This window comes from Harpia harpyja, chromosome 12 (genome assembly GCF_026419915.1).
Source record: "Harpia harpyja isolate bHarHar1 chromosome 12, bHarHar1 primary haplotype, whole genome shotgun sequence".
Lineage (NCBI taxonomy): Eukaryota > Metazoa > Chordata > Aves > Accipitriformes > Accipitridae > Harpia > Harpia harpyja.
Genome location: NC_068951.1, coordinates 211,632 through 235,603, shown reverse-complemented (window position 1 = coordinate 235,603; position 23,972 = coordinate 211,632). Strand labels below are relative to the sequence as shown.

At 43.8% G+C, this 23,972-nt stretch overlaps 3 protein-coding genes across 7 annotated transcripts in view; 1 reads left to right on the top strand and 2 right to left on the bottom strand.

Moving 5' to 3' along the window:
* Positions 1–104: 104 nt before the first annotated feature.
* PIMREG (PICALM interacting mitotic regulator) lies at positions 105–15,966 on the bottom strand. Of its 4 annotated transcripts, XM_052803878.1 has the most exons (6): positions 7,333–8,083; positions 6,799–7,118; positions 5,606–5,940; positions 4,689–4,784; positions 3,187–3,233; positions 105–1,861 (listed from the first exon to the last, which is right to left on the bottom strand). In XM_052803878.1, the coding sequence occupies exons 2-5, from the start codon at positions 7,087–7,089 to the stop codon at positions 3,203–3,205; spliced, it is 753 nt and encodes a 250-aa protein (XP_052659838.1). In that variant the 5' UTR covers positions 7,090–7,118; positions 7,333–8,083; the 3' UTR covers positions 105–1,861; positions 3,187–3,202. The 4 variants fall into 4 exon arrangements, with proteins under 4 accessions (XP_052659838.1, XP_052659836.1, XP_052659837.1 ...); XM_052803876.1 differs by lacking the exons at positions 3,187–3,233; positions 7,333–8,083 and adding an exon at positions 15,878–15,966; XM_052803877.1 differs by lacking the exons at positions 3,187–3,233; positions 7,333–8,083 and adding an exon at positions 8,487–8,538.
* The window catches only part of FBXO39 (F-box protein 39), a 17,895-nt gene continuing 5,305 nt past the window's right edge, over positions 11,383–23,972 (top strand). The window contains exons 1-3 of one of the 2 annotated variants that reach the window (XM_052803871.1): positions 11,383–12,869; positions 13,998–14,174; positions 14,935–15,236. In XM_052803871.1, coding sequence (XP_052659831.1) covers positions 11,856–12,869; positions 13,998–14,174; positions 14,935–15,063 — 1,320 coding nt within the window. In that variant the 5' untranslated portion in view covers positions 11,383–11,855 and the 3' untranslated portion in view covers positions 15,064–15,236. Of the gene's footprint in view, positions 12,870–13,997; positions 14,175–14,934; positions 15,237–23,972 lie in introns of those variants that run through there. The other variant, XM_052803872.1, reaches the window with a different exon arrangement.
* Positions 15,752–23,473, bottom strand: TEKT1 (tektin 1). The gene is made up of 8 exons (XM_052803873.1): positions 23,373–23,473; positions 20,264–20,507; positions 19,706–19,871; positions 19,293–19,421; positions 18,753–18,896; positions 17,264–17,486; positions 16,426–16,622; positions 15,752–16,155 (listed from the first exon to the last, which is right to left on the bottom strand). The coding sequence occupies exons 2-8, from the start codon at positions 20,451–20,453 to the stop codon at positions 15,996–15,998; spliced, it is 1,209 nt and encodes a 402-aa protein (XP_052659833.1). The 5' UTR covers positions 20,454–20,507; positions 23,373–23,473; the 3' UTR covers positions 15,752–15,995.

The following is a 23,972-nucleotide window of genomic DNA, read 5'->3' as shown; positions in this document are numbered from 1 at the left end:
CCTTCTTTGCCTTTAAGCAAACAGTGTCACTGATTTTTCTTAGAAGTGATGGGGGAAGTATTAGATCATCATTGTACATGTCCTAGTAGCCAGCAGAAACAGTATAAAGAGAGGCTGTTTAATACATCTGACTATCTGAAATGATACTTAGATCGGAGGTTGACTTTTCATAAAACTCCAACCCTCCTTCCTTTTGAAGAGTCATATAAGAATTTTTCAGTAATGAGACACCATCTTTGTGAAAGCTTTATAGAAGCAGTTTCAGTACATACAAAGAATAACTTCAAGCTACTGTTCCATATAGAAAGGTGGTTAAAAAAAAGCAAAACCACAACAAAACACACACACAAAAACTACATCAAGAAATAACACAAGCTAAAACTCTCAGTCATATGAAAGCCTGGAAGTCATCATTGTTTTCATGTTTCCAGGCCTCATTAACTGTTTCAATATTTTAAAACAATCTAGTTTGACAAGAAAAAAAGAAAAAAATCAGGAGCAAGTTTAAAATCACTACTTACACATGAATCAGACTCGAACATGACTGCTTCCCATATTTATACTTAATACCATTAAAATTTTAGTTAGTTCCACTTTCACTAAATAACACATGCATCTTAAAAATTATCAAGGAGAACAAAGTTTCCCAAATCAGTCTTGTTTGAAGGTTCATCTTAGAGTGAATGTAATCTGAGAAGCCTGCACAAAGCTGCTGCCATGGAAAACAGCCCTGGTGAATTCTAGCGCTTGAGAAATCTGTGCTTTAGTTTGAGACTAAACTTTGTTGAACTGAATCACCTACCAAAAAAGGCTTATCAAATGAACATTACTTTTTTAAAAAAAGTAATTAGAGGCAAAATACAGGTATCAAACACTTAGTATACTTCATCAAATAAAACACCTGCACTGTGATACTAGCTAATAACAGTAGTTATAAGAGGTTACAATAATTGTAGTAACCAATTTCTGTGTATAACTAAAAGACAGATATTGTAGTACAAAAGCAATGTTTAACTCAACTGCCAAGATGCTATTTAAAGCAGCAGCAAGAAATGACAAAGTTGCTCTGATTTGTCTGGAGCCCAATTACTTAGGGATCAGTTAGGCTAATCTAATAGCAATCCTTAAGGCCATGAATTAGAGTCTTAATGTGGCTCCTCTGTTGTGGTATGAGTGACTCCACAGAAACCCGTTGCCTTGGAATGGCAGTTGTGGTCAGAATTCAAACAAGCCACTACTGTTTCATTAACTTCCAGTTAAACATGATGCTTAACTTTTGGTTTGTTTGTATATAGAAAAAAAAAATTGTTAGGCTTTCAGAATAATGGACTAGTACTTTTAGTATGCAAAGTACTCATACTAAAACCCATGGCAATTGGATACCACTCTAAATACTACTATTACCTATGATCACCCTTCATAAGTCTGTGGCCCTTGCTCTGGCCATTCCTATTGGTCAATTCAACATAAGTTTCAAAGTACTTATTGCCTTATAAAAGTCACATTCAAGATGGTCGCTTGTCTCAGCAGGAGATAATACACTGTGGTATAATTTTGATTCTCCTGTTCACTTAAAAAGAGAAACAAAGGGAAGGGAAGTCCTGAGCTGCTTTGTCAAGAAAGATTATAAAATGGAATGGCTTGTTCAACGTATAGAGTGCACCCTTTCACGTGCTACACAGAGCTCTCCTTTATCTATGCTCATAAACTAACAACAGTTACAGCCATCTCTGTCTAGGTACCAAGTGCTTGATGGAGTTTCTTTGTTCGCCTTCGGATAGCTTGAAAAAGTTTCTGAGACCGACGCGCAGACTGTAAGTTTTGTGCCATTAGATAGTAGTAGTTTGATATTGCATGTTGCCTGCAGAAGAACAAGACTGCCATTAGCAGCATGAAGTCAGTAAGGTTAATTAACCGGTTGTCACACAAATTGCTGGAAAACTGTTAGATGGGAGCAAGGAGGAAGTCTGGGACCTGTATACTTTCACTGTATAACAGTTGTAAACACTAGCAAGAAAATATTTTGTTACCTTCAGTGAGCATAAATGGCAGTACACAAATTAAGTACTGCAATACTTTAACTAGCAACAGGAGCATTTCTTGTGATATAATCTAATTCATTAAAATTAAAAACATTAGAACAATGCATGGAGCTGGCAACTATAAGCAGTTTGAGATCAGGGTTTGTTTCATCACAGAAAAGATGAAGAGGGAGCTGTAAGACTAAAACTCATGGTAATTGGATACCAGGACAGAAAGTCATATGCAAGACTGTAAGGGCACCTCCAAAAAAGTTTATTTCACAATTATTCCAGTAGGCAACCTACAAACGAGCCAGTGACAGAGCAGGCTGGAGAACTGGACCAAATTGCTTAGTGGAAGCAGTACACATCACTGTTTAAAGCTTCAGTCAAGCATTTGAAACTGCTCTCTTTTTTCCTGAAAAGTTACAGCAATCAATGTCTTATACCTGTCTTTGTTGCTAAAATAGGACATAGTATTCAGGGTGTAACTTTAACAAAAGGAACACTTCCAGCACAATAGGTGAAGATATTAATGTCACAATACAGATCTCAGTGAAGGTAATAGAGGCATTTACCTGGCAACGGTTCAATGAATTGACACTGGAAGTGATGTTTAGAAACTTACAGCAAAGAACTCCTGTTCCCATCCATTTAGGTACAATTGCTGTGTTTAGAAATGCCAGCAATACAGGTATCAACTGCTGTTATTGTGATAGCATCATCTTTAACTGCTAAGACAATGCTAGGGATGGAAAAGAAAGGCTGTAAAATTAGACAGCTCAGGGTAGTAGTTTGTTCTGTCATGCTTTGTGATCTTCATTAGTAATCAGCGAGAACTGAGGTCGAGTGACAAAGACATTAGTACCAGTAGTTTTCTGGTCTGGGGTGAGAAAAGCTGCTGTTTGTATAGAAGCCCAACTTACAGTTCATTGCGAACCCACAAGGTCTCACTAATCCACAATGTAGAGGTGAAGTTTTACAACTGCACAATGATCTGCTGTAGCAGAGACAGCCACAGTGAATATGAGGGAAGAACCCTGTGGTTCCGCATAGTAATACTTTAAAGAAGCATGAGTTAATAAGCCTTTCTGTCTCCAAACAGCAGGTTTTCTCCCCAGAGGTGCATGCAGGTATAGACAAGGTAAGTGAACAACTACTTTACCTGGTTGATACTATCTTCAGTTACGAATGAGAGAAACTGTCATATCACTAACAGATGGGAGAATATTAGGAGTGAGATGTAGTGAACTTTCAATGGATATGATCATTAACTTAATACAAGATTTAACCTATAGTTACCTAGAAATGGTCCCATTGGTAAAAATTGCATTTTTGGAAACACGTAGGACTTTAAGACCTTACCTTTTTGTAGATAAAAGTACTTAATGCTAAGCCCTCTCTCAAGGATTTTAGGTGCTGGACATTTAATTACTTGGCATGGAATCATCATGTGTTCCAAGAGAGGAAGACATTTAGGGAATTGCCCTGTGGCAAGACTTCTGACCTTTAGTTTTACTGTCTTAATATGTCTAACTCAGAATGACATAACCTTTACAAACACAGAAGCCTACCACCTCATGGATTAACCAGGGTGTTGTATAAGACACTTCTGCATCCTCTAAGTTTTCGAGTTATGGGTACCATGGACTATTTGTCAATGTAATGGTACCTAATAAAAGGATTTTCTTAGAAATGTGCAGGTACCATTGACAGTGTCAGTGCAATGGGGATCCCCCCGTTCCCTGCCTCCCTCAGCCTGGACTGGCACCTCTTTTAGACAGAGGCAGGGAGGTACTGCTCTCACACAAGATCAAAGGTAGGCTCTTGCTGGGAAAAATCTGACTTCCACAGCAAGAAACCTGAAGACAAGGAGAGCATTTGACAGGTTTTAGAAGCTGCAAGTCCAATTGCAGATTTAATCTGCACAGGTATCTTGAAGAAAGAAAGGCTCTGCTACATTACAGCTGAGAAAGTTCTGCAACTATTCCTGATCCTGAGTTACAAGGATCACTTAGCCTGCAATTGGTAATGTCCAAGTGGGAGGTTGTCCTGGTTTCAGCTGGGATAGAGTTCATTTTCTTCCTAGTAGCTGCTATAGTGTTGTTTTGGATTTAGTATGAGAAGAGTGTTGATAACACACTGAGGTTTTCAGCTGTTAGTATAAATGCTACTTAAGTCAAGGATTTTTCAGCTTCTCATGCCCAGCCAGCAAGAAGGCTGGAGGGGCACAAGAAGTTGGGAGGGGACACAGCCAGGACAGCTGACCCAAACTGGCCAAAGGGGTATTCCATACCATGGGACATCACGCCTAGTATATAAGCTGGGGGGAGTTGACCAGGGCAGGGGGGAATCACTGCTCAGGAACTAACTGGGCATCAGTCAGCAAGTAGTGAGCAATTGCATCGTGCATCACTTGTTTTGTACATTCCAATTATTTTATTATTATTACCATTACCATTATTATTATTTTCTTCCTTTACCGTCCTATTAAATTGTCTTTATCTCAGCCCATGACTTCTATTTTTTTTTTCCCGATTCTTTCCCCCATCCCACTGGGCAGGGGGAGTGAGCAAGTGGCTGTGTGGTGCTTAGTTGCCAGCTGGGGTTAAGCCACAACAGAGGTAACCTGTTGCTGAAAGTGGAGGGACAGTTAGTGGTATTTACCTTTCCTCTTGCACAATGGCATCATCAAATGCCTGGGAGATACGCTTCAATTGACAAATCCCTGAGGAGACCAGCTCCAACTCGCAGTCAAACTCTCTGCAAACAGAATGGTCGTTACTAAAGATCAAACAGGACAGACTGACTAGGTGACATTACCCAAGCCTCTATCCCTGCAGTAACAACTCTAGTTACCTCTCAGACTTTATCCAGAGAAGTTTAGGGCTGTAGCAATCATGCTCTTAATTCCAGTGACCCAATTGCTTCACATCTCCATTCATGCCAAAGACAGCTATCTTCCATTTCAAACACTGGGTTCAGATTCATGAGGCTTGGATTCAGCTTCTAGCTTGACATTTCTCATGTGACTTTGACCAAAACAAAAACCTATGTGCGCATTATGAAGTATTTCCCTAGCTCACAACCCTTTATCTAATTTGTGTTAAATCTTCAAGGCAAGAATCTATCTACTCTTTATAAAGAGCTCAGCATAAACGAGGCAATTTCAGGTATCTTTGCAATACAAATAGCAACTTTGGAAAACTTAAGAGCTAAGTAGGAGTGAGATGCATTGGAAGCATTTTTCTTTACCAGAAGGGCATCAGCAAAGAACTTGGGTATGTCTCTAGTATCTGATGGGGACTGGTGCTGAGAAACATGGTGTAAACTTACCCAGTGGGAGAGTGACTTTTAAAAAGTTCTTGTCACAGCACAAAATTAAGTTTCATCTTTCAGCTTTATGCAGTGCTCAGTCCCTGTCTATACAGGGACCTGTAACTACTCTCTTAACTATTCGAAGAGCACACCCTTTCAGGGGAATAGGATAGCAACCTTCATATCTTGCCTTTCACCTTACAAGATACTCTAATCACAGTAATTAAAAAAGAAAGGAATAAGGTTTACAGAAGAATGTGGCTTACATCTTTCTGCTGGCAGGAAGAGGTGATGAATAAGGGCTCTTCAGTGCTGCTGCTCTTCTTGATCTCCGGAGAGAGACAGCATCTTTACCAAGCCAGGATGAGAAACCCCTCCATTTTCTGTGTTCTGACACCCTTGGTGGCCCAAGCAAGGCTCTTTTGCTGGATCTTGGGGTGCCTTTGGAACCGGCTGCTGGAGTAATGCTCTTCTTAGGGCAAGCAGTTCGAGGTGTAGTACTTGTTTTCTTGGCAGAACTGGTTGCACAGCTTCTGCTGATGGATTCAGCTGGAAAGGTCACCATCAAGTCTTCTGGGATTTGGCAAGACTTCTGTATTTTCTGAAAGAAGCATTAGACAGACATGTTATGCTAAATGAACTCAATTAGCTTAGAGTTTGGAACCAGAAAGACAAGGAACATCTGAGCTGAATCCCTAGTTTTCATTCTCATATCAGGTTTAGTCTAGCATGAATGCTTCTCAACCCCCTGTACCCATTTGCATTGGAGGAGTCATTTGCTCCCCCAGTCCTTGGAACTTGTCAGGGACTTCAGCAGGCATTGGAACAGAGCTCCTGCTGCTCTTATACAGGAAAGACCCAGGCTCCCCAACATATAATTGATGTGGTTAAAATCAGAGGTCTCCACCAAAGGGAAGTGCAAGCTCAAGTTTGCTACCCTGCTACCATCTAGCAGTTTTTGTCAGTCCAAATTTAGATTGACTATAATGAAGAACATGCTAATAAATAATATGTGTACAGGAAAAGGAGTGAAAAAAAATAAATCCAAAGTGCTACACATTTCTCAGAAAAAATTTTTTGCAAGCAATGGCAGTCTTTTACCCACCTTTCTTTTACCCACCTTCCTCCTCGTAAAGGCTGCTCTGCCATACATGAGGAAATACAGGAGGGGAAAAGCATTTATTTAGTAACAAAATAAAAGGTTTGATGAAACTACATCTCATGTTTCTTCTTTGCACCTTCCTCCCTATTCTGCCAGATCCATAATTTGCCTGTCTGTATTTTAGCAGGGATATTAAAGATTTTACTAGTTAGTAGCTATGAGACAACCATTATGGTGTGCAAGGGTGTGGGATAAACCCTCTGGAATACAGCATTCTGTACAGACTCCAGAAATCTTAGTACTGAAGTTGAAGCAAAAACTAAACTCCATCCACACTCCACTGCAAAGGCAAAGTACCTGGGACACTGTTCCAAAAGCATTTTTTGCTGTTCTTTTAATACTCTGAAGAGTTTGGCACTTCTGTCTGTCTTCCAGACTTTCCCAAGTTGGGGTCTTATGAAAATTCAACTCTATTTGCTTTAATGGCGCTCTCTTCCTTAGAGACATGCGGATGGTACTGAGAGAACTCAGAGAAGCCCTTCTCTTGAATTCGTCGGGTACGGGGCTCTCATTCTCATCAAAGTCAGCTAGGAGCTGGTGTTTCCGCCAGGCCATTGTTGCCTTGACATTTTGGAGCACAGATACCATCTTGTTCCAGTTCTTGGTCAACCTTATTTCTAAAACAGTCAGAATGAGAACAAGAATTAGACAGAGCAAGGTACAGAGCAGTCCAGAAAAGGAGAAATGAAAATTGTTATACAATATTTTCAGTTACGTTTGCCTGAAACCGCAAAATCAGAGCTGAACAGACTTTTACTTGGAGGCTTGAAGGAGAACAGCATTGATTTCTACAGCTATTCAGGCCTGTGCGTGTTCATGAAGAAGTCTTACATTGCATTTCCAGCACTGGACATCAGACCTGGTAAGCTGTGAGTCTCAAGCTTGTGAGGTGGAATGCTCTGTAACTGCAAGTTTCTTGTTGGTGTCTCAGACTAAGGTCTCATATCCCAAATTTTTGCCTTCATTCATCAGAACAGCCTTCCACTGCCAGATGACTTTACACAGCTGCTACTGTCTTCTGCCTGAGTTATGCCTGTTATCTATAGGATATATGACAATTTAAACATATATATAGTTTAAATTCTTCATTTTCACTAGCTATGAAGCTAGGATACTGCTAGCGAATTACTTCTAAAAAGCAATTGAAATGCAGATGTACTTTAGCAATCTGAACTGAGAGTGAATTAATTTTACCAATATTTCATTGCAGATTACTGTTAATAAAAAAAGCTGGGAGGTCTCTACCATCATTATACCACATATTAGGAAAGCCTATCGATACTCCTTACTCTCTCTGCGCTCCCAACTTGTCTCCATCTCTCACAAGTGTCCTGATTTGTGTCCGAAAGCAATAAGGCTTATTGAAATCTTCTATTCATGAAGGCGTTTGGGATATCAACACCTTTAATGCATTCCTGCACGCGGCAGCAAGGAAAGGCTAGTAGTCGGGCAGCCAGTCACTTCTACTAGCTCACAGCTTATCCGGCTTCCTTTTGATAAACTGCTAACCACTGTTGATTAATTTATGCTAGAAAACACTGCCCGGAAGGGAACAGCTACCGTCCCAGGGTTACGCTTATCTGTTCCCGCGCCGGCACCGCGCCGCACAGCCCGGCGCTCCGGCTCAGCTGCAGCCCGGGGCAGAGGACGGGCACCTCCCGCGCCAGCCGCCGGAGGCGGGCCCGTGCCGGTAGCACGGCCGCGGCCCCGGGGCAGGACTTCGCTCCCGCAGCCGGCGTCGCCCGCGCTCGCCGCTGAGAGCTGCGGCCTGGCTAACGGCGCCGGTGCTGCCCCGCGGGAGCTGACGCGGCGGCGCAGGGCGAAGCCCGGCCGACGGCATCAGCTTCGCCCGCCGGGGACGGCCGAGGCAACGAGCAGCGAGGGGCGACGCCGAGGCCGGAGAAGACCGGCTGGGGCCTCCAGCGCGGCCAGGAAACGTGGGCCGCGACCGGGGCGCTCCGGCAGCTGCTCGGGGCTGTACTCACGGCGACGGAGGAGACCGAGACCGAGACCGAGACCGAGACCGAGACCGAGACCGAGACCGAGACCCTCCTCGCCGCTCCCAGCTGCAGGCCGCTCACGCCTGCGCCGCCGCCGCCGCGTTTGAACGGCGGCACCGCCCGCTCCGGCTCCCCGGATTGGCCCCGCTGTCGCGGCCCGCCCCCGTTGGCTGCGCCCCTCGCACTGCGCGGCGGCCGTTGGAGGGCTCGGCGCCTGCGCGTCGCCGCCGGCCGCTCGGCCGGGGTGCCGCGGGGGGGGGGGGGGGGGGGGGGGCGCGGCCTCGCTGCGCCGGCGGGCGGGGTGGCGAGTAGAGCGCAGGACGGGGCGCGGGGAGGTGGCGGCGGCGGCTGCTGTGCGTCCCGACGAGTCGCAGGTGCCCTCCCCCCCGCGGCACAGCTGCAGGTGGTGCCGACCGCGCCCGCCCCCGCCCCGCGGGTCTGGGGCCTTCGGGGCCCTGCGGCCTAGAGATCCACGTCGGCAGGAATAGCTAAAGGATCGAGAGGTTGGGTCGCCCACTTGGGTGTCCAAGCCACGGATCCTGTTTCTTCTGGTAATTAATTGATAGCCGATGTCTTAGAAGCTTTTGTTTGCTTGCTTTTTCTCCACCGGCTTCTGCAGCTCTTGCTGGAGGAGACAGCTGGTGTAAGTGCAGTGTTGTACTGGAAACCACCTGGGATGCCCTCTGTGGCAAATCGGGCAGCAAAGAAAGGCCAAGTGCACAGAACGTGGTTTGTTTGGCATTGGGGTTTGTTTTTTTCTTTTTCTATCCTACCCTAGATGAAAACAAGATGTGCAAAGCATTTACCTTTAAAACACTTCTACCTGAAAAATTGCTCTGGAAAGAGCTGTAGCAGCTTCTGTTTTTTTCTCAAAGGTTTGGTTTTGTCATCTCCCCCCCCCCCAAGTTAAACTCAGCACTGACAGATACATACACATCCATAGCTAAGTCTTGGCTTAGAGCCATGGGAAAGCCAACCCAGTAACACTGCAGGACACCTCTTCAGTCCCACCACTGGCTTATGAACGTACTTTCTATAAGTTCCTAAGAGCTATGGTTTAAAAAAAGTTCCACGTGATGATGTTTGCACCCCCTTGTATTCATACACTATAATATGGTCGAGTATAGCTCAATAAATATCCCTTGTTAATAGACATGTTCCTATGTATTACCCCCACTATATGCTGTTCTGCTTTCCTCTGCCCATTGGCTTTATGGCTTCCAGATAGTTGCAGATGTGTTATGCCTCCCCCCGCCCCCACCTGCTGTGTCTATAGGGGAAGTTTCAGGCTCCTCTCACTGACAAACTGCAGCTTGAGCCACCATATTTTAAGACTTAGCTCGGATCTTTGGACAGGCAAAATGGGGTCAGCCATCTAAAGACCTTCTAAAAGACCAACAGTTCTACAAAGCAAAGAGCTCTTGGGGGGGAGATGGGGGTACTAAATACAAGAGGTGGAGTCAGGTGGTAATCAGACCCACATGCTCAGTTTCTAAGGGTTATCTTGAGAGCTGGCGGTTTAGATGATTGGCATTTTGGATGGGAAGGGGGAATCCCTAACAATAGACATGGTGCTAATTGAACAGACAGCACATACAGGCAGAGAGATAATGTGTGACAGAAGAACCGTAGGCCAAAAGGGAAGCAGCAGGCTGAAGCTGAACTGGGCAGTCAGCCTGTCCTTTCATGCCTGTTTAGAAAATTAAAATAGAACTATCTATCTGAGCCTTTGTAGTTTTAAACAGACTCTCAGGGATCTGCATGTTTTCATCTTCTTACAGTGCCTCTGTTGTTTCCATCCATTTCAACTTTGTAACCCAACAGAACAGCACATGCAAAGGAGGAAAGGTAGATTGTTTGGAGATTGGCATCATGTAGTTTCGAGTTGCATCTTCTTGTAGTCCTGTCAGCCAATGAGCCTTGATTCTGGAGTAGATCATAAGAAAGTATCACTAGGTGTTTTTCCAGTTTCATCCCCAAGAGCTAAGGAGTGATTTACCAAGTGGACATGATAAGACATGTACACTATAGAGGCGGGAAGTAAATACATTCTGAATTTTTGCCTCCCTGCAAAGGTACTAACAGAACACTAGCTTTCCATGCCCTTTGCCTGTTTGCAGAGCCAACTAATAGCCTGTAAAAGGCCTCATGAGAACAAGCACCTAACATGCCAGTGGGATGTGGTTTGCATTTCATAGCTGACATTTGCAATTCAGAGCTGAAAAGATAGAGGATGCATCACTTGCCGCCTTGGCTGTTTATTGCTCAGCTGCTTGATCCATTTATCTGGTCTGTGAAAAGTGACAAGACAAGACGTAACAGCCTGCACCTGGCTTGTAGATCGTAGCCTGTATTTCTCACTTCCTGACTACCAAACAAGTCTGCTTTTCCTTTTCACTGTCTTCGCTTTAGCCCAAATGACGTGGCTCAAGTCAGTTCTGTTCACTGTTTGCCCTTGCATAAATTCAGTTGTCATGACATCACAAACGTTACCTCTTTGCTCCATGGCAATGGCTGAACTTTGCAGAGGGAGGGGTCAGAGGTAGAGGAAACAAATCTTGAACTCTGGAGGGAGACTATGAGAGCTGGAAAAATGCACAGGAAGCTGAATACTTACACAGCCCAGCCTTGAGAGTGGAACTGGTAACTTCTTGCATTATGGTAGTTTACTTACGTGTTTTACTACTGCGCAGCTGGTCTTCTGACTCGCCAGCTTTCTCCCTGCCCATTGGAGCACAATGACTGAACATCCTGCTTGAACTGAGTGGTGGAACAGCTTACATATTGCTTATTACTCTCAAGAGGGATTGCACCTTAATCTATGGCAGGGTACTACCTCAGATGATTGTCATGGAACAGTACCCACGAAGGATAAGAAAAGTCATTTGCACTAGTTTTGCACCAACGGTACTGTTCAAATGTGTACAGGCCAAAGCACTGGATACTTTCAGACACTAGGCATCAGGCCAGAAGCCATTATCAATTACAGCTGATACTCACCAAAGGTCTCTAGGGGCTGTCGCTGCTGTATCAGCAGTTGATACCATTTCACTGTTTAGCTAGACTGAAGGCCAAAAAGTCGAAAGGTGTGCTTGTACTGTGCTTGTTCTTCACACATTGTTTTTTTTCTTTTGATTTAGGTTAGACTATAGTTTAGACCCAAGAGCTTGTTTGACACTGACAGCTTGAGTACAGAGGCAAAGAAAAGATTGTTGGTTTTGAATGTGAAGAAGCAAACTTTCATCCCTTTGCTTGGGAGCCTGTTCTGTTGGGAATGGCAAGAAATCTACCCACAGCATTCTTCATCTAGGTTTGGCTCAACAGCCGGCAGAGAAGTGAAAAACTGTCTTCTCAATGGAAGACGACAGCGAACCTGAGCAGAGCTCCTGGGCTCATCTACCTGATGTCTGCCTGAGGCATGTCTTCCATTGGTTAGATGACAGGGACAGATCTCGGGCTGCCTTGGTCTGTAAAAAATGGAGTTGTGCCATGTATTCAGGATCCCTCTGGAGAAGGAGAACCATCACATTCTATGGCCGACCATCAAGGGCACACACATTGGAGCTTCAAAGTGCACTGTGGTATGTCAAGAAATTTGGCAAGTATTTGGAGCACCTTGAGATCAAGTTATCGAATCCTTACAATACTGCCTTTACCCAAAAGTTTCAAGTCACTATGAAAGGTCTTCTTTCACACCTGGGTAAGTGTAACAGTCGCCTAGTATCCCTGAGCATCAAGTACCTGGAATTAGATCGCTTGATCTGGAAAAACGCAGTCAGGACTCAGTTTATCAAGAACTTAGCTACCTTCCTGAAAAGAATGAGCAAACAGCTTGATTATCTCAACTTAAAAGGTGCGAGAGTAACCTTGGAAGAAGGCTGTGAGCTTCTGAATTCTCTGAGCTGCTTGACAAATAAAAGCTTTGTATCTGAAATCAATATTGAGGATTTCTTCAGTCTCCACCCTCCTGTCTACAGCAGCACCTTGTTTCACCAAGCTATGTCCAAGTTCCGCAGCCTGGTCATCCTGTCTTTGAATTACAACTGCATCTCTGATGAACTGCTGGACACCCTGCGGAAGCACAGTGCTCATTCCCTGTGTACCTTGAATATCAAATGTCATATCCATGATCCTCATGGGCAAGTGGTCTGGGGAATGTCGTGGGCAAACCTGGCCAAGAGAGCCCCAAAACTAAATGTGAACTTCTTCTTTGAAAGAGTCATGAAGCATGATCACCTAGCCAGGATCCTGCTAGTGGAGATCCCAGTCACGAGCATCAGTCTACGGAGCTGCTATTTCAGTGACCCAGACTGGACAATGAGACCTACCCTCACCAACCTCCTCCCAGCCTACCGGCATGTTCTGCAGGTAAGGGAAACAATAGTGACATCTTACTGCAGTATCACAAAGCTAAGTAATCATACAGGCCTTCTGCATAACAGCAGTCATCAATAAGAATTCCTGACCACTTCAGCTTTATGTTCAGAGGGTAATTTTCATAAAAGCGAGCCATTCCAGTGCTCCAGCTATAGTCTAGTTCAGGTAATTATCGTTGTCCAGTTACAATCTCCATTATGCTAGTCCTCACTGTCAGGCTGATGTCAGGTTGCCCTCATAAAAAGCTAAACCACCCAACATACTGGTGGTTGTGATGTCAGCTGTGAGCAAAAAGAACCTTTCAGGGAGAAAAATGTCATTTTTGTAAGAAAGCTTTAGGCTTATTCTGGTTAGATGCCTTCATGTTTAGTAACTGATAAGATTCTTATCCTTTCTGATTTTTTCTGAACCCCACCCTTTTGCAGGCAAATCTGCATATGAGGAAAATAGTCTGTACACCTTGTTTGCTTACAGAGCTGTAACTTGCATCAACCTACGCTAATGGTTTTGCTCCATTTTGGCAATGCACAAATGTCTTACAGGACATGTAAATTAACTGGTGCCCATGTCAAAGCACTTTGGTGTCACCAAGGATGTGTCACCAAAGGTGTGCAACAGCTGACCCATGTAAATGAGCATGAGGTCTTTGCATGACTGAGGGAACCACACAGCCTTATACCTGACGGTTGCTGACAGCTTTCTTTAAGTTCTTTTGCATTGCAGGGTTTCCAGTAAACACCAGAGATCTGTAAAGCTTTCTAGAAATTGTCTTCAGATCTATTCTCGTATCTGGAATAATTTCCAATATATCAAATAAGACCATGGCATGAGCTGTGGGTGCAGCATCTTCTAATGGTAATAGAAGTTGTCCATCTCTTAGGATGGTATGTAACACACAAGGGACCCCCCCCCCCCCATCCTAACGGGACAGTGGAGATTACTGTAGCATATACTGTTGTCATAACATAAAACCGTTTCTCTGCAAATGTCAAGGTACAAAATTGATCTGCTGACAGTCACTTCTGTTGGTAAAATTGGGAAACTCTTGTTTACTGAATTCTAGTTACTGCACTCACAAGCTCTGTTCAGTAGTACTAAGAGTGTTCATTCTTTTTCAAGAAATTAACACTTGAACTAAACAATGACCATGAGCTGCTGGATGATGAGCTGCTACAGCTCATCTTATCATGCAAGAGGTTGTTATTTCTGAAAGTCTGGGCATTTCTAAGTGTCACCTTTATGGAGAGGCTGCTACAAAACCGTGCAGAAAGGAAATGCATTTTGACTACCATAAAGGTAAGACTTTGTGCTTCAAAACTCCCATTCCCTTCCTCTCTCCAATACCCAGAGAAAGGCAAGGTCCCCAAGCCCGTAGAAAGGTCACTTATGAAACTGTTAACATAACTACCTTCCCTTCCCTAATGTTTTAGCATTATAACAAGCCTGAGAACCACTCACAGAAATGGGGCTTTCTAACCTACTTAGCCATGTACAGAATACTATAGAAGTTTAATAACAAGCCCCAACAATTCCACAAGTCCTTCCTAGACTGGGGTTCCCTCTGTCACCTCTAGTTCAAGCTAGGGCTTCTCAGTCACCTCCCAAGTCCAGTGCTTACATCTATGCTTAAATTGAGACAGGTGGGTTGAATCCCACTAAACTGTGAAAAGATGTAAACACACCTCACTCTTTAGGGATGCTGTGTTGAACTGGGGCCAGGCTACAATTGCAGCTGGTGTAAACCATGTTGTCATGCTACTTTGCGTGCTAGATTCTGAATTCAGTAGATCCTCCCAGATCTGTGCAGATCCCAGGGATGCATCAGTTCTGGGGGTAAAAGGAACCTTGATCTTCCCACAAATTCTTTGGCAGGAGATGATGTTTTCAGTGAGTTCGGAGTGAAAACAGAGTTAAACCTCAAGATTTTACTCAAAACCAAGGAGTTTGGCTTCTCTAGATTCCTCATTAGTCACATAGGCTTCTTGTTGTCACAAGCTTTAACGGGCTGAGCCTGCTCCGTGTATCTGAGAGATATGACTGTCATTCATGCATACAGGTCAGGATTTACATGGCCCGACAAGAGAGCAGTGAGGAGGATCGGCTGTTGTGCGATATTTACAGGAAGTTCAAATACCTGATTGACTCCGAGCTGAATTATTTTGTCATCACCTACCCAATGGTGTAAACCACAGGGAGAGAGAAGAACACCCCGTGACATCTGCAAGCAATGAATGGAAACTTTGGAGGGCATTAGTAAGAGATTTGACAGCAGTGCCTCTGAAAGGGAAGATACCATTACAGCAAGAGAGAGGCAAGGGACAATTTTACACTCCATGCATTAAAAAGTTGGACTTGGGAAACGGCCTCCTATGTGTCCAGCATCATTTATTCTTGCCCATGCTTTGTTTTTCCTCGCCAGAACCAAAAGAAGCAGTGAGCCCTTTTCCACCTTTACAGGCATCTCTAGTAAATATAAGGCCCTCCTCTTTTTTCAGCACTTCACATTGTAGAGCTTCAAACACCTTACCAATGAAGCCCATCTCATTTTACAAATAGGGAAACCGAGACATGGGGTGAGGAAGCAATTAGCCCAAAGTCAGCCTTGGCTTGATCTTCACTCTGATGCAATCATCAGATGCACTATCCAGTGTAGTACCAGTCCCTATCTCCTGTTAAGTTTGATATACACCTTGTGCCTAGTTCTTACTTAACAGCAGCTGTTAAGAACAAAACATACCATGGCTAGTGCTGAGTCACTCCTCCCACTTGCCCAGCTTTCCAACAAGTGACTTATGAGGAGACTCCTGCTCTGGCTTCCACAGCTTCTAGAACTTTCAACTGCAAAAGATAACATTGGTTCCACACAAGATAAATAACATGGAAGAAGGGACATTTCTTATTATGGAATCTTATTGCCAAGTGGGAGGTTTCATCAGGCATTCTAGAGCCTAGACAGCTGTGAAACAGATAGCTGTAAGTACTAGGTCTGTTTTAATTACCTTGCACAACTAGAACCAGGACAGCATTGAGCCAACCCAATAAATCTGGAGGTTTGTCAATAAAATTTCAGCAGGAGCTGGCTCTTTGGAGCGCACACAATCTGCCAGTATGACAGCTTCAGAAGTTGTTAATGTAAAGAGACTCTCTCATTTGCATGCAGAGCACTTCATCAATGTACAATGTATTCTCCTTGAGCTGGATCTCCTCCTCCAAGGAAAGCTGTTGGCGTCTCAGACCTTTTAGCTCTGTCTCAGCCTGTGCCAGCGTGTCCTTTAATCTAAAGTGAAAATACACACAGACATTAGTTGAAAACATGTGGATAGTTTGTTTTCATATGGGATAAAAATTCTGAGTGAAAAAAAAGATGGAAGGGGATTCACAGAGAGACAATATCCATGCAGCTTCCCTTAAAGTGTCCTGCTCTTAAGGGAAAAGCAATTCCCAACCTTTCAGGGAGAATAGCTGGGACCTGATGTTACTTTGACTCATTACATTAACCCAGTAATCTATACCACAGATTTTCCCCTCTTTCATCATTTCCACTTGCCTTTGAATATTTTTTGTAATCTCTTGAACTTCACTAATCAGCCTGTATTGCACTGTGTCATAACACAATTCCACATTGGGGCGATGGTTTCTTGCTTCCAAGCGGGTTTGAGCCACTTTAACAGGTCCTTCTTTATCAGCGATTGCTTTCCTTAAGGCTGCAATGTTCTTCTCCTGTGAGGCAGTCTCATTCATCACCTTAACAAATCCAACAGAAGGAAGTGCTGCACACTGTCTCTTACAATGGGTGAAATCATCAACATCTTCTTTAATCGTTATAGTAATAAGAATCACAGTAACACTCATTATGTTAAGAGGTTATTTCATCAAGGGATAGTTTACAAAGATCAGCCAAGATTATGATTCCTTCATTGGAAAGCAGGTGACACTGTTCTGAGTGAAACTGGAGATTTATACTCAGCAATTAATTTTTAATATTAACACTCAGGGTTCATGTATCAAATTTCAAGCACATTGACCATGATTTTATAAGTTATTAGGCTCTTATATCACAATCATGAAAATTCTATAGGAGCCCCATGTACCTAAAAAAATCACAAGAGAAATCCTGACCTTACTGATGTCTACAGCAACACTTATTGAGTGCATGATTCCAGAAATTCACCTCTGTAGTGGTGCACACAGAGCTGAGAAAATAAAATCTAAGACAACTTTTATAGGAGGGAGGAAAAAAAAAAAAGAAAATGTGGCAGGGATTGCCTGTATTGCAAAAATAAAATTCTTAAAGCAAAGTAGCTCAAGCCACTGGATTGAGAAAACGGGTAGATAACCCAAGCCCATCGTTTCCACTTTTTCACTGACTGTCCCCTACCACTTACCATTGCAAGGAGTGTCTCTAGCTTGTGCTTAGCATCCTTGACTTCCATCACCCTATTTCTAAACGCGACATTCACCATCTCACATTGCTTGCGCATGTCATTCACTGTCTGTGAGAGGATGCCATCAATCAGCGCCCTCAGTGCCAAAGAATTGTTTCTCTGCTTGTCAGCCTTTTCAACATTTATATTTGAGAAATCTATCCAGTCTTCAGGGCTAACAAAACTGAAAGAGATGAAAAATGTAAGGTCATCAACTGGCATCATCAGGCCCTCCGTGACTTCATAGATCTATAATTACTCCACAAAACCAAGAATAAAGAAGTACTATCAACTGCATGTCCCAGTGAGTGCTAGTTATGCTGGGAATTCTACATACACAAAATAAAGACCCTCTCTGTTGCAAACATTTCAGAATGAAGTAGACAAGGGTAGGATGGAAATGAATTTGCTAAAGTCACAGAGCAATGTTGTTATGACTTCCCTTTCTCTGATAAAGGATTAAGTTGTTGTGGGGGAAAAACAGATAATAACCAGTATTTCTTAGAACACCTTTCATTAAGCAAGCTGTTATTACCAATATAATTCAGCTGTTACTATTAATAGCCGGTAACTATTCACACAAAACATTCACTTATTCTCTCACACAGTTCACTGCCTGTAAGACAGTCACTTATAGTACCTGCTTGGAGCAGTAGTTGGGAAGCCAACCCCCCAAATGTATCCCCAGAATTCGAGGGTCATACTTGTGCACCAGTGGCTTGCAGGCAGGTGTTTGGAAAGTTCCTCAGAGGGTTGTTTCATTGGATGGATATGTAAAGCTGTAATTGTCATTTGCATATAGCAGCCAACACCATTCTGGGTGTGGTCTGAGTTATACAACCTGTTGATGCATACTAATGTGCTAGCAGCAAGTCAGTCTCTTGGTGTTACAAGTTTGTCAGTTCTCGCAGAGCCAACAGTGTCCTTGGGAGACTGCCTCTCTCATACACATTGCTTTCTCAGTATGTTTCCTCTTTTCAGCCTGTTTTTCTGTGGTAGCTATTTCTCCATCTAAACCATTCACACTAACTAACCCACACAGAAAGGGTGCATTTGACAGGTAAATAACTGAGTCAGAAACTGACTCTGCACCTCATGCATCCCAGTCCAGTGTTCTCCCCACTAGGACACTCTGGGAGAGGAGAAGAAGTTAGATTAGTAAATCTATTCTGGGTTTAATTAATGTGTGAAATTTTTCCTTAGCTAACTGCAAGCCTCAAAAACTTTTAGTAAACGGCAGTTCACTGGGAACATGATTATTGTGGCTTATTTCACAGATGTATTACACAAATACTAAAGTGATGGACAGAAGTATAAAAAAAAACTATAACAGAGATGATGGACAGATATAGTCTGTTTCACACAAAGTTACTTTCATCTTGCTATTAGTGGAACAGCTCATACTAGCCGTATAATTATCATATGTTAATTACACTGAATAACCACTTACTTTCCTTCTATTTTCACTGCATTATCAGCATATCTGATATCAGGAGTGTTGTTTGTCAGGCTGGCACAGTAATCATCAATCATCGAAGCTGTGAACTTGTCCTTCAGATCCATTTCCAGGTTGTATTTTGTTGAACGGTTTAGTCTAGGAGGAGAAACAGCTGGACTCTAAGCCAGAGTGTAGGCACTCACGGGTATTCCTAGCACACATGCATACACGCATTAGGTAATACAATTAGTTGCAAAGTCCCAACATCTAGAGCATGAAGCTGCCTCCATATAAGCAATTCCCACTGGAATTAAAGGCACAGGACTTGATCATGAGAAGACCAGGGATCATGTGCAAGTACTTTGAGTTCTAACAAACAGAACTTCTCACCATTACTGATCGAATAGTATGAATTAGGACTGACCTCCTGTAACTGTTAAGCACTGAAGATAACTTTGGACCTATGCTCAGCCTAACCCTACAACTTCTCAGAATTAAGGCTGTCCTACTTTTCAGCTAATCAGTGTTCAGTTACGCTCTTTGCCTCTGCACCTGATTTGCTCATTGGTTTGTTCCAAAGTACGTCCAAGCAAAGCAATAACCCCCTGGAGGACTTCAGCTTCCTTCACCAGTTCCTGTTCCACTTCATCATGCACCAAGTCAATCCCAGCTCGCCTCTGCCTAAACAAAAAGAGGAAAAGCCATCAGCCACATCGTTCAAATGCCTGCAGCTAACAGAATATGATGAAGCCCAGCTTTCCAAATTGAAGGCTTTTCCTTGCCACACAGGAAATTTTTCCTTTGTGGCCTTGATTCCCCAGTGTTACAACACCTAAATCAAACTGTGACTCCCACTGCAAAGACAGGCAGGCCCTTAGTTTGCAGCCTTTTTTATTATTTGTTAAATATTCATTACCTAGATTTTTTTTTCTCTCCCTGAATGCTTTTCTTCTTAATCATCTCACCTGTTCAGGAGACACTTTTGTGCAATGACGAGTGGCTCTTTGCAGCTCTCCAAGGATTTCTCCAGCCTAGTCTTGAAAGTCAACAGTACCTCTGTCTCATGAACAATTTGTTCAAGTTTGTTATCTAATTCTTGCCTCCAGAATTTTATTTCTTCCTGTCTCTGTTCTGCAGAATGAAAATTGCAAACAGGTATTAATACAAGCCCATCTTATGTGCCAAAGCGCTGTGGGTCAGATCTTAGATATGGCTAAAAATAGACTTATTCCATAGTGGAGTGCATGTAGTGCTGATGCGTGGAGACAGTTTTGCAACCCTGTGTCAGGAGGTTTGGTTGCAACAGCTTTCTGTGTGTTTTGGAGAAGTAATTTATTTGGTACAAAATAAAGAATCTGCCTCAAAATATTTTTTAAAATATTTTTAATTTTTCCATGAGATCAGAGAGCATGGCATTGCCATATATTCCTATTCACTATCAACCATCTTAAACCATTCTAAGTCCATCTTAAACATAGAGCTCAAATAACACATCTTGACACTTGCAGAACACATGGGATTACCTATTTTCTTGTTGACATCACTTTGGGTTTTCTGAGTTGTCTTTTCTATTTCATCCAGCAGCCTCCGACTCTCGGCTATCGTGCGCTCTGACCTGGATTTCTGAGACTCTGTACTGGCACACTGCATCTTGTTTGCAATGTCCCATTCTGTGGGAAGAAACTTGGGTGGAGCTTGCAATAGCCTGGCCATTATTTTTTGGAAAGTTTCTGGATAGAATGCAGGTCAGTTCTTGGAATGTGGAACCTGAAAACAGGAATAGCATTATATTTGGCTGCAAGAAGGTGAGAAGACAGGTCCATGAGGGTGAGAAAAAGTCTTGTCCCTTTCACCTGTAAAATGACACAGATATGAAAAGAAAAGACTTCTTGCTCGAGACTCCCCAAGACTTTGCTAAGGTGTGGGGGAGAGAGTTTGGAGTGGGAAAATGAAGAAACAGAAGAATTTGGGAATAGAAGCTAGGAGGAGAGAGAGTAAGGAGCTTGAAAGTGGAACTGAGAGATGGGCTGTCTGCGATAGGAGGGAGAAGAAAAGGGAAAGAAAAGGAGACCTGTGAGGAAGGATGGAATTACTAAATGGACAATCACAGAAAACTGAGAAAAAATGAACAGATATAAAAGATAAATAGTCTCCTACAGGTTGGAGAAGTAAACACCTTTTAAGAACATGGCTGGAGAGGTGGATGAACTCTAGGCTGTAAAAAAGAAATGTAATGGCCCTTAGAAAAAAAAAAAGAGAATACAGGTCCTGAAAAGCTGAAGGCGGAAATACAGCAGGTAAATGAGGAAAAGGAAACACCTAGGAAGGGCTAAAGCAGAACAAAGCATACTGGGGACACTGGCTTAATGCAGGGTGAAACCGATGCCCAAAATATATGCAAAGTCACAGCAGTTTGATTATCAATTTTTCTCTTCTTGCACTACGCTCATCCAGTGTTCCTGAGACAGCTCCTCACCCCAAATGCACACAGCTGCTCCTCAGCAACACACAGCTTTGCCCACACTCCAGCACAGGTACCCCCAAAACAATCCCCCTTCTCCCTCACACACCCCTTGGCTGATACTGCTCCCGGCCTGGACCGCTCCCAGGGTCAAACCCTGGCTAAGTGCCACATACTCAGTTCCCCTTCGCTGGGGCTGGGGGTGGTGTTTGCTCCCAACCTCAATCTCCACAGCAGCAGCACATAGTTTCTTTCTAAATGTGCAACTAAATATTCCAGGAGGTGGCTCAGAACAGCCTGGAAGGTAAACAAACAGGTTGCTATGGGAACAGCAACACTACCTCTAGCAACCTCCTGCTCTTGCACCACCGGCTGGAAGAAGCACAGCACGCACAAGCCAGTGGTGCTTCCTTTCACCCATTCCTGGTTAACATCTGTGTGGAAATAAAAACGTGTTCTTTGTACATTAATTGGGATAGTTCCCACAGCGTCAGACAGCAATTTTTGATCGATTTATTGCAGAAGTGCATAAGGATTGTGAAAGCAAATGAAAGGCATGTTACGTACCTAGCTATCTAAAAAGTCAGTCATAAAATATCCTTAGCAGTATGCTGCATCTTTGTGGCAACTATATTCTTTCCTGGGACAAAAGAGATTGGGAGCCAGACAGAAGAAATGAAGGAGACAAAAGAGCATTACATCAGATGGTACAGTAATGCCCCCTGTGTATAATAGCCCTGATGTAGTTTAGATCAGAGCAGGATTTCTCAGAGTTCCCAACAAGATTCAAAGAGATTGCAAAGTGATAAAGAAGCAAGTAGCATTGGTCAAAAGAAGTTAAGCTGGTCCAAGACAGAACAGTGGGAAGCAACTGCAATTGTTGGCTGCAAATACAGTGCAGTGACAGCTAGAAAGCTGCTAATGATCTTTAATTTCAAACAGTAGCTAAATTCTCTCAGTGATCATTAAAACTGGTAACTACAGTGCCTCTCATGGCAGTTACTGTGTAAGCAGAAATCTGCTCATACTCCAGAGGAGCAAAAAAGGGGTTTCTGCTGAAGAAACACTGTCTTATAGAAAAAAGCAGCTATTTCAGTTAGCCAAAGAAAAATACAGGCTTCAGAAGACAGGGTTGACATTAGAACTGAAGCCATTAGCCTGAGAGGAGAAGGACCTAGAGATTCAAGAAGCAGCAGAGAATGGGGTGCAAGGCAAGCAAGGAAAATGAACAATATATGCTAACTGATGCAGGAGGATGGAAAGCTGCGGTCACAGACACTCAGCATGCTCCTGATTCACGAGACAAAGCAAAACTATGACTAGGCTGAACACTGATCAGAATCAATTACACAGACCACTGCTGAGGCAGACCTGTAAATCAATTTATATGGTACTGCACACATGAAGTCCACAAATATTTGTCCAAGACAGCAATGCTTCTCTGAGCCGTCCTTTGATTTCTACATTCTGCCGCAACCCCCCTCACCCCCTTGGTCTAGATATACTTTTTTTTTAACAGATAACGTGTTAAAATGAGTTAGTTGAAAGCAGTAATTTTTGTGACATGAACAGCTGGAGCAGTAACTGGAGCCATTTCCATAGTAAGTGAAAGGTTTCCCATGACTTAAGTAGATCTGAACTCAAAGCTAGTTTGAACAGAGGTTGACTTTGGCCAGCGTGAGTCACAGAATATGTATCAGGCTGCATATTAGTCGTCTTGCACAAAATTTTATTATCTGTACTCTCAGTAACGTTCCAAGGCTTTTAGAAGTACGAGAAAATTAAAGAGAGATGACAAACTGATTCACAACAAACTGAAATGCTGTGGTATCTGAACAGCAGTTGAGAACAATGAATGTCTTATGTTTCTGAAGATGCGCTCAGTCACTTTGAAAGCCGAGGGCTCCCTGGGCGATGGTCCTCTCCTCCAAGGCGTTACTGCGAGACCTGTGGGACTTTGCGCGGTTTTGGTCCGAAAGCCCAGCACCTGATGCTGTCCCGACCCAACTTGTGAGCGGCACCATCACAAAGTAATTAATTTGTAGCTACCGACCCTAAATCTGTCCTTGTTCGCTTGCCGTAAAAGATTATACCCTTTTAATCTGTTAATACGAGATTTAAAACCGATCCTCCCATATGAATCGTACGACATAAGAAAGTTTTGGTTTTACCTCAGGTGGCTTTCGGGGTTAAATCATTGCAGACTTCCCGAGGCCGACAGCAGTCCTGCTCGTCAAATAAGAGAGGTCAAATCCACCCAGCCACTGGGACGACTTGGAAAGAATGAAAAGGAAAAGGCTTGTTAATTCCCGAAAACCTCCAGCAATCCACGAGGGCGGAAGGCGGCCCCGGCCCAGGCCGCGCGCCGCCCGCCCGCCCCGCCCGGCCCCGCCCGCGCGCGGCCCACGGCCTGCGCCCGCCCCGCCCCGCCCCAGCCAATCGGCTGTCCGCGCCGCCGCACGCCGCGCGCTTCCCGCCAACGGTCGCAGGCCCGCGCGCCCGGCGGCGGCGGCGTGGCGCGAGCCGCACCGTCCCCATCGGCGAGTGAAGAATTGCGGAATGGTTTCTGCTGGGTGTGCGGAAACGTGCGTCGCCGGTCCCACACCGCGCGTAAAAACACGGTGACGGCGGGACGAAAAGGCGAATCCTCCTCGGCATGGGAGCACCGGTAAGCTAACACCGACTTCTGCGCTGCTGAAATGCTCCCCACCTACCACATCCCGTACGAACGCCTTTATAAAGGATTTGACAATGCAGCAGTTCCTCACCTT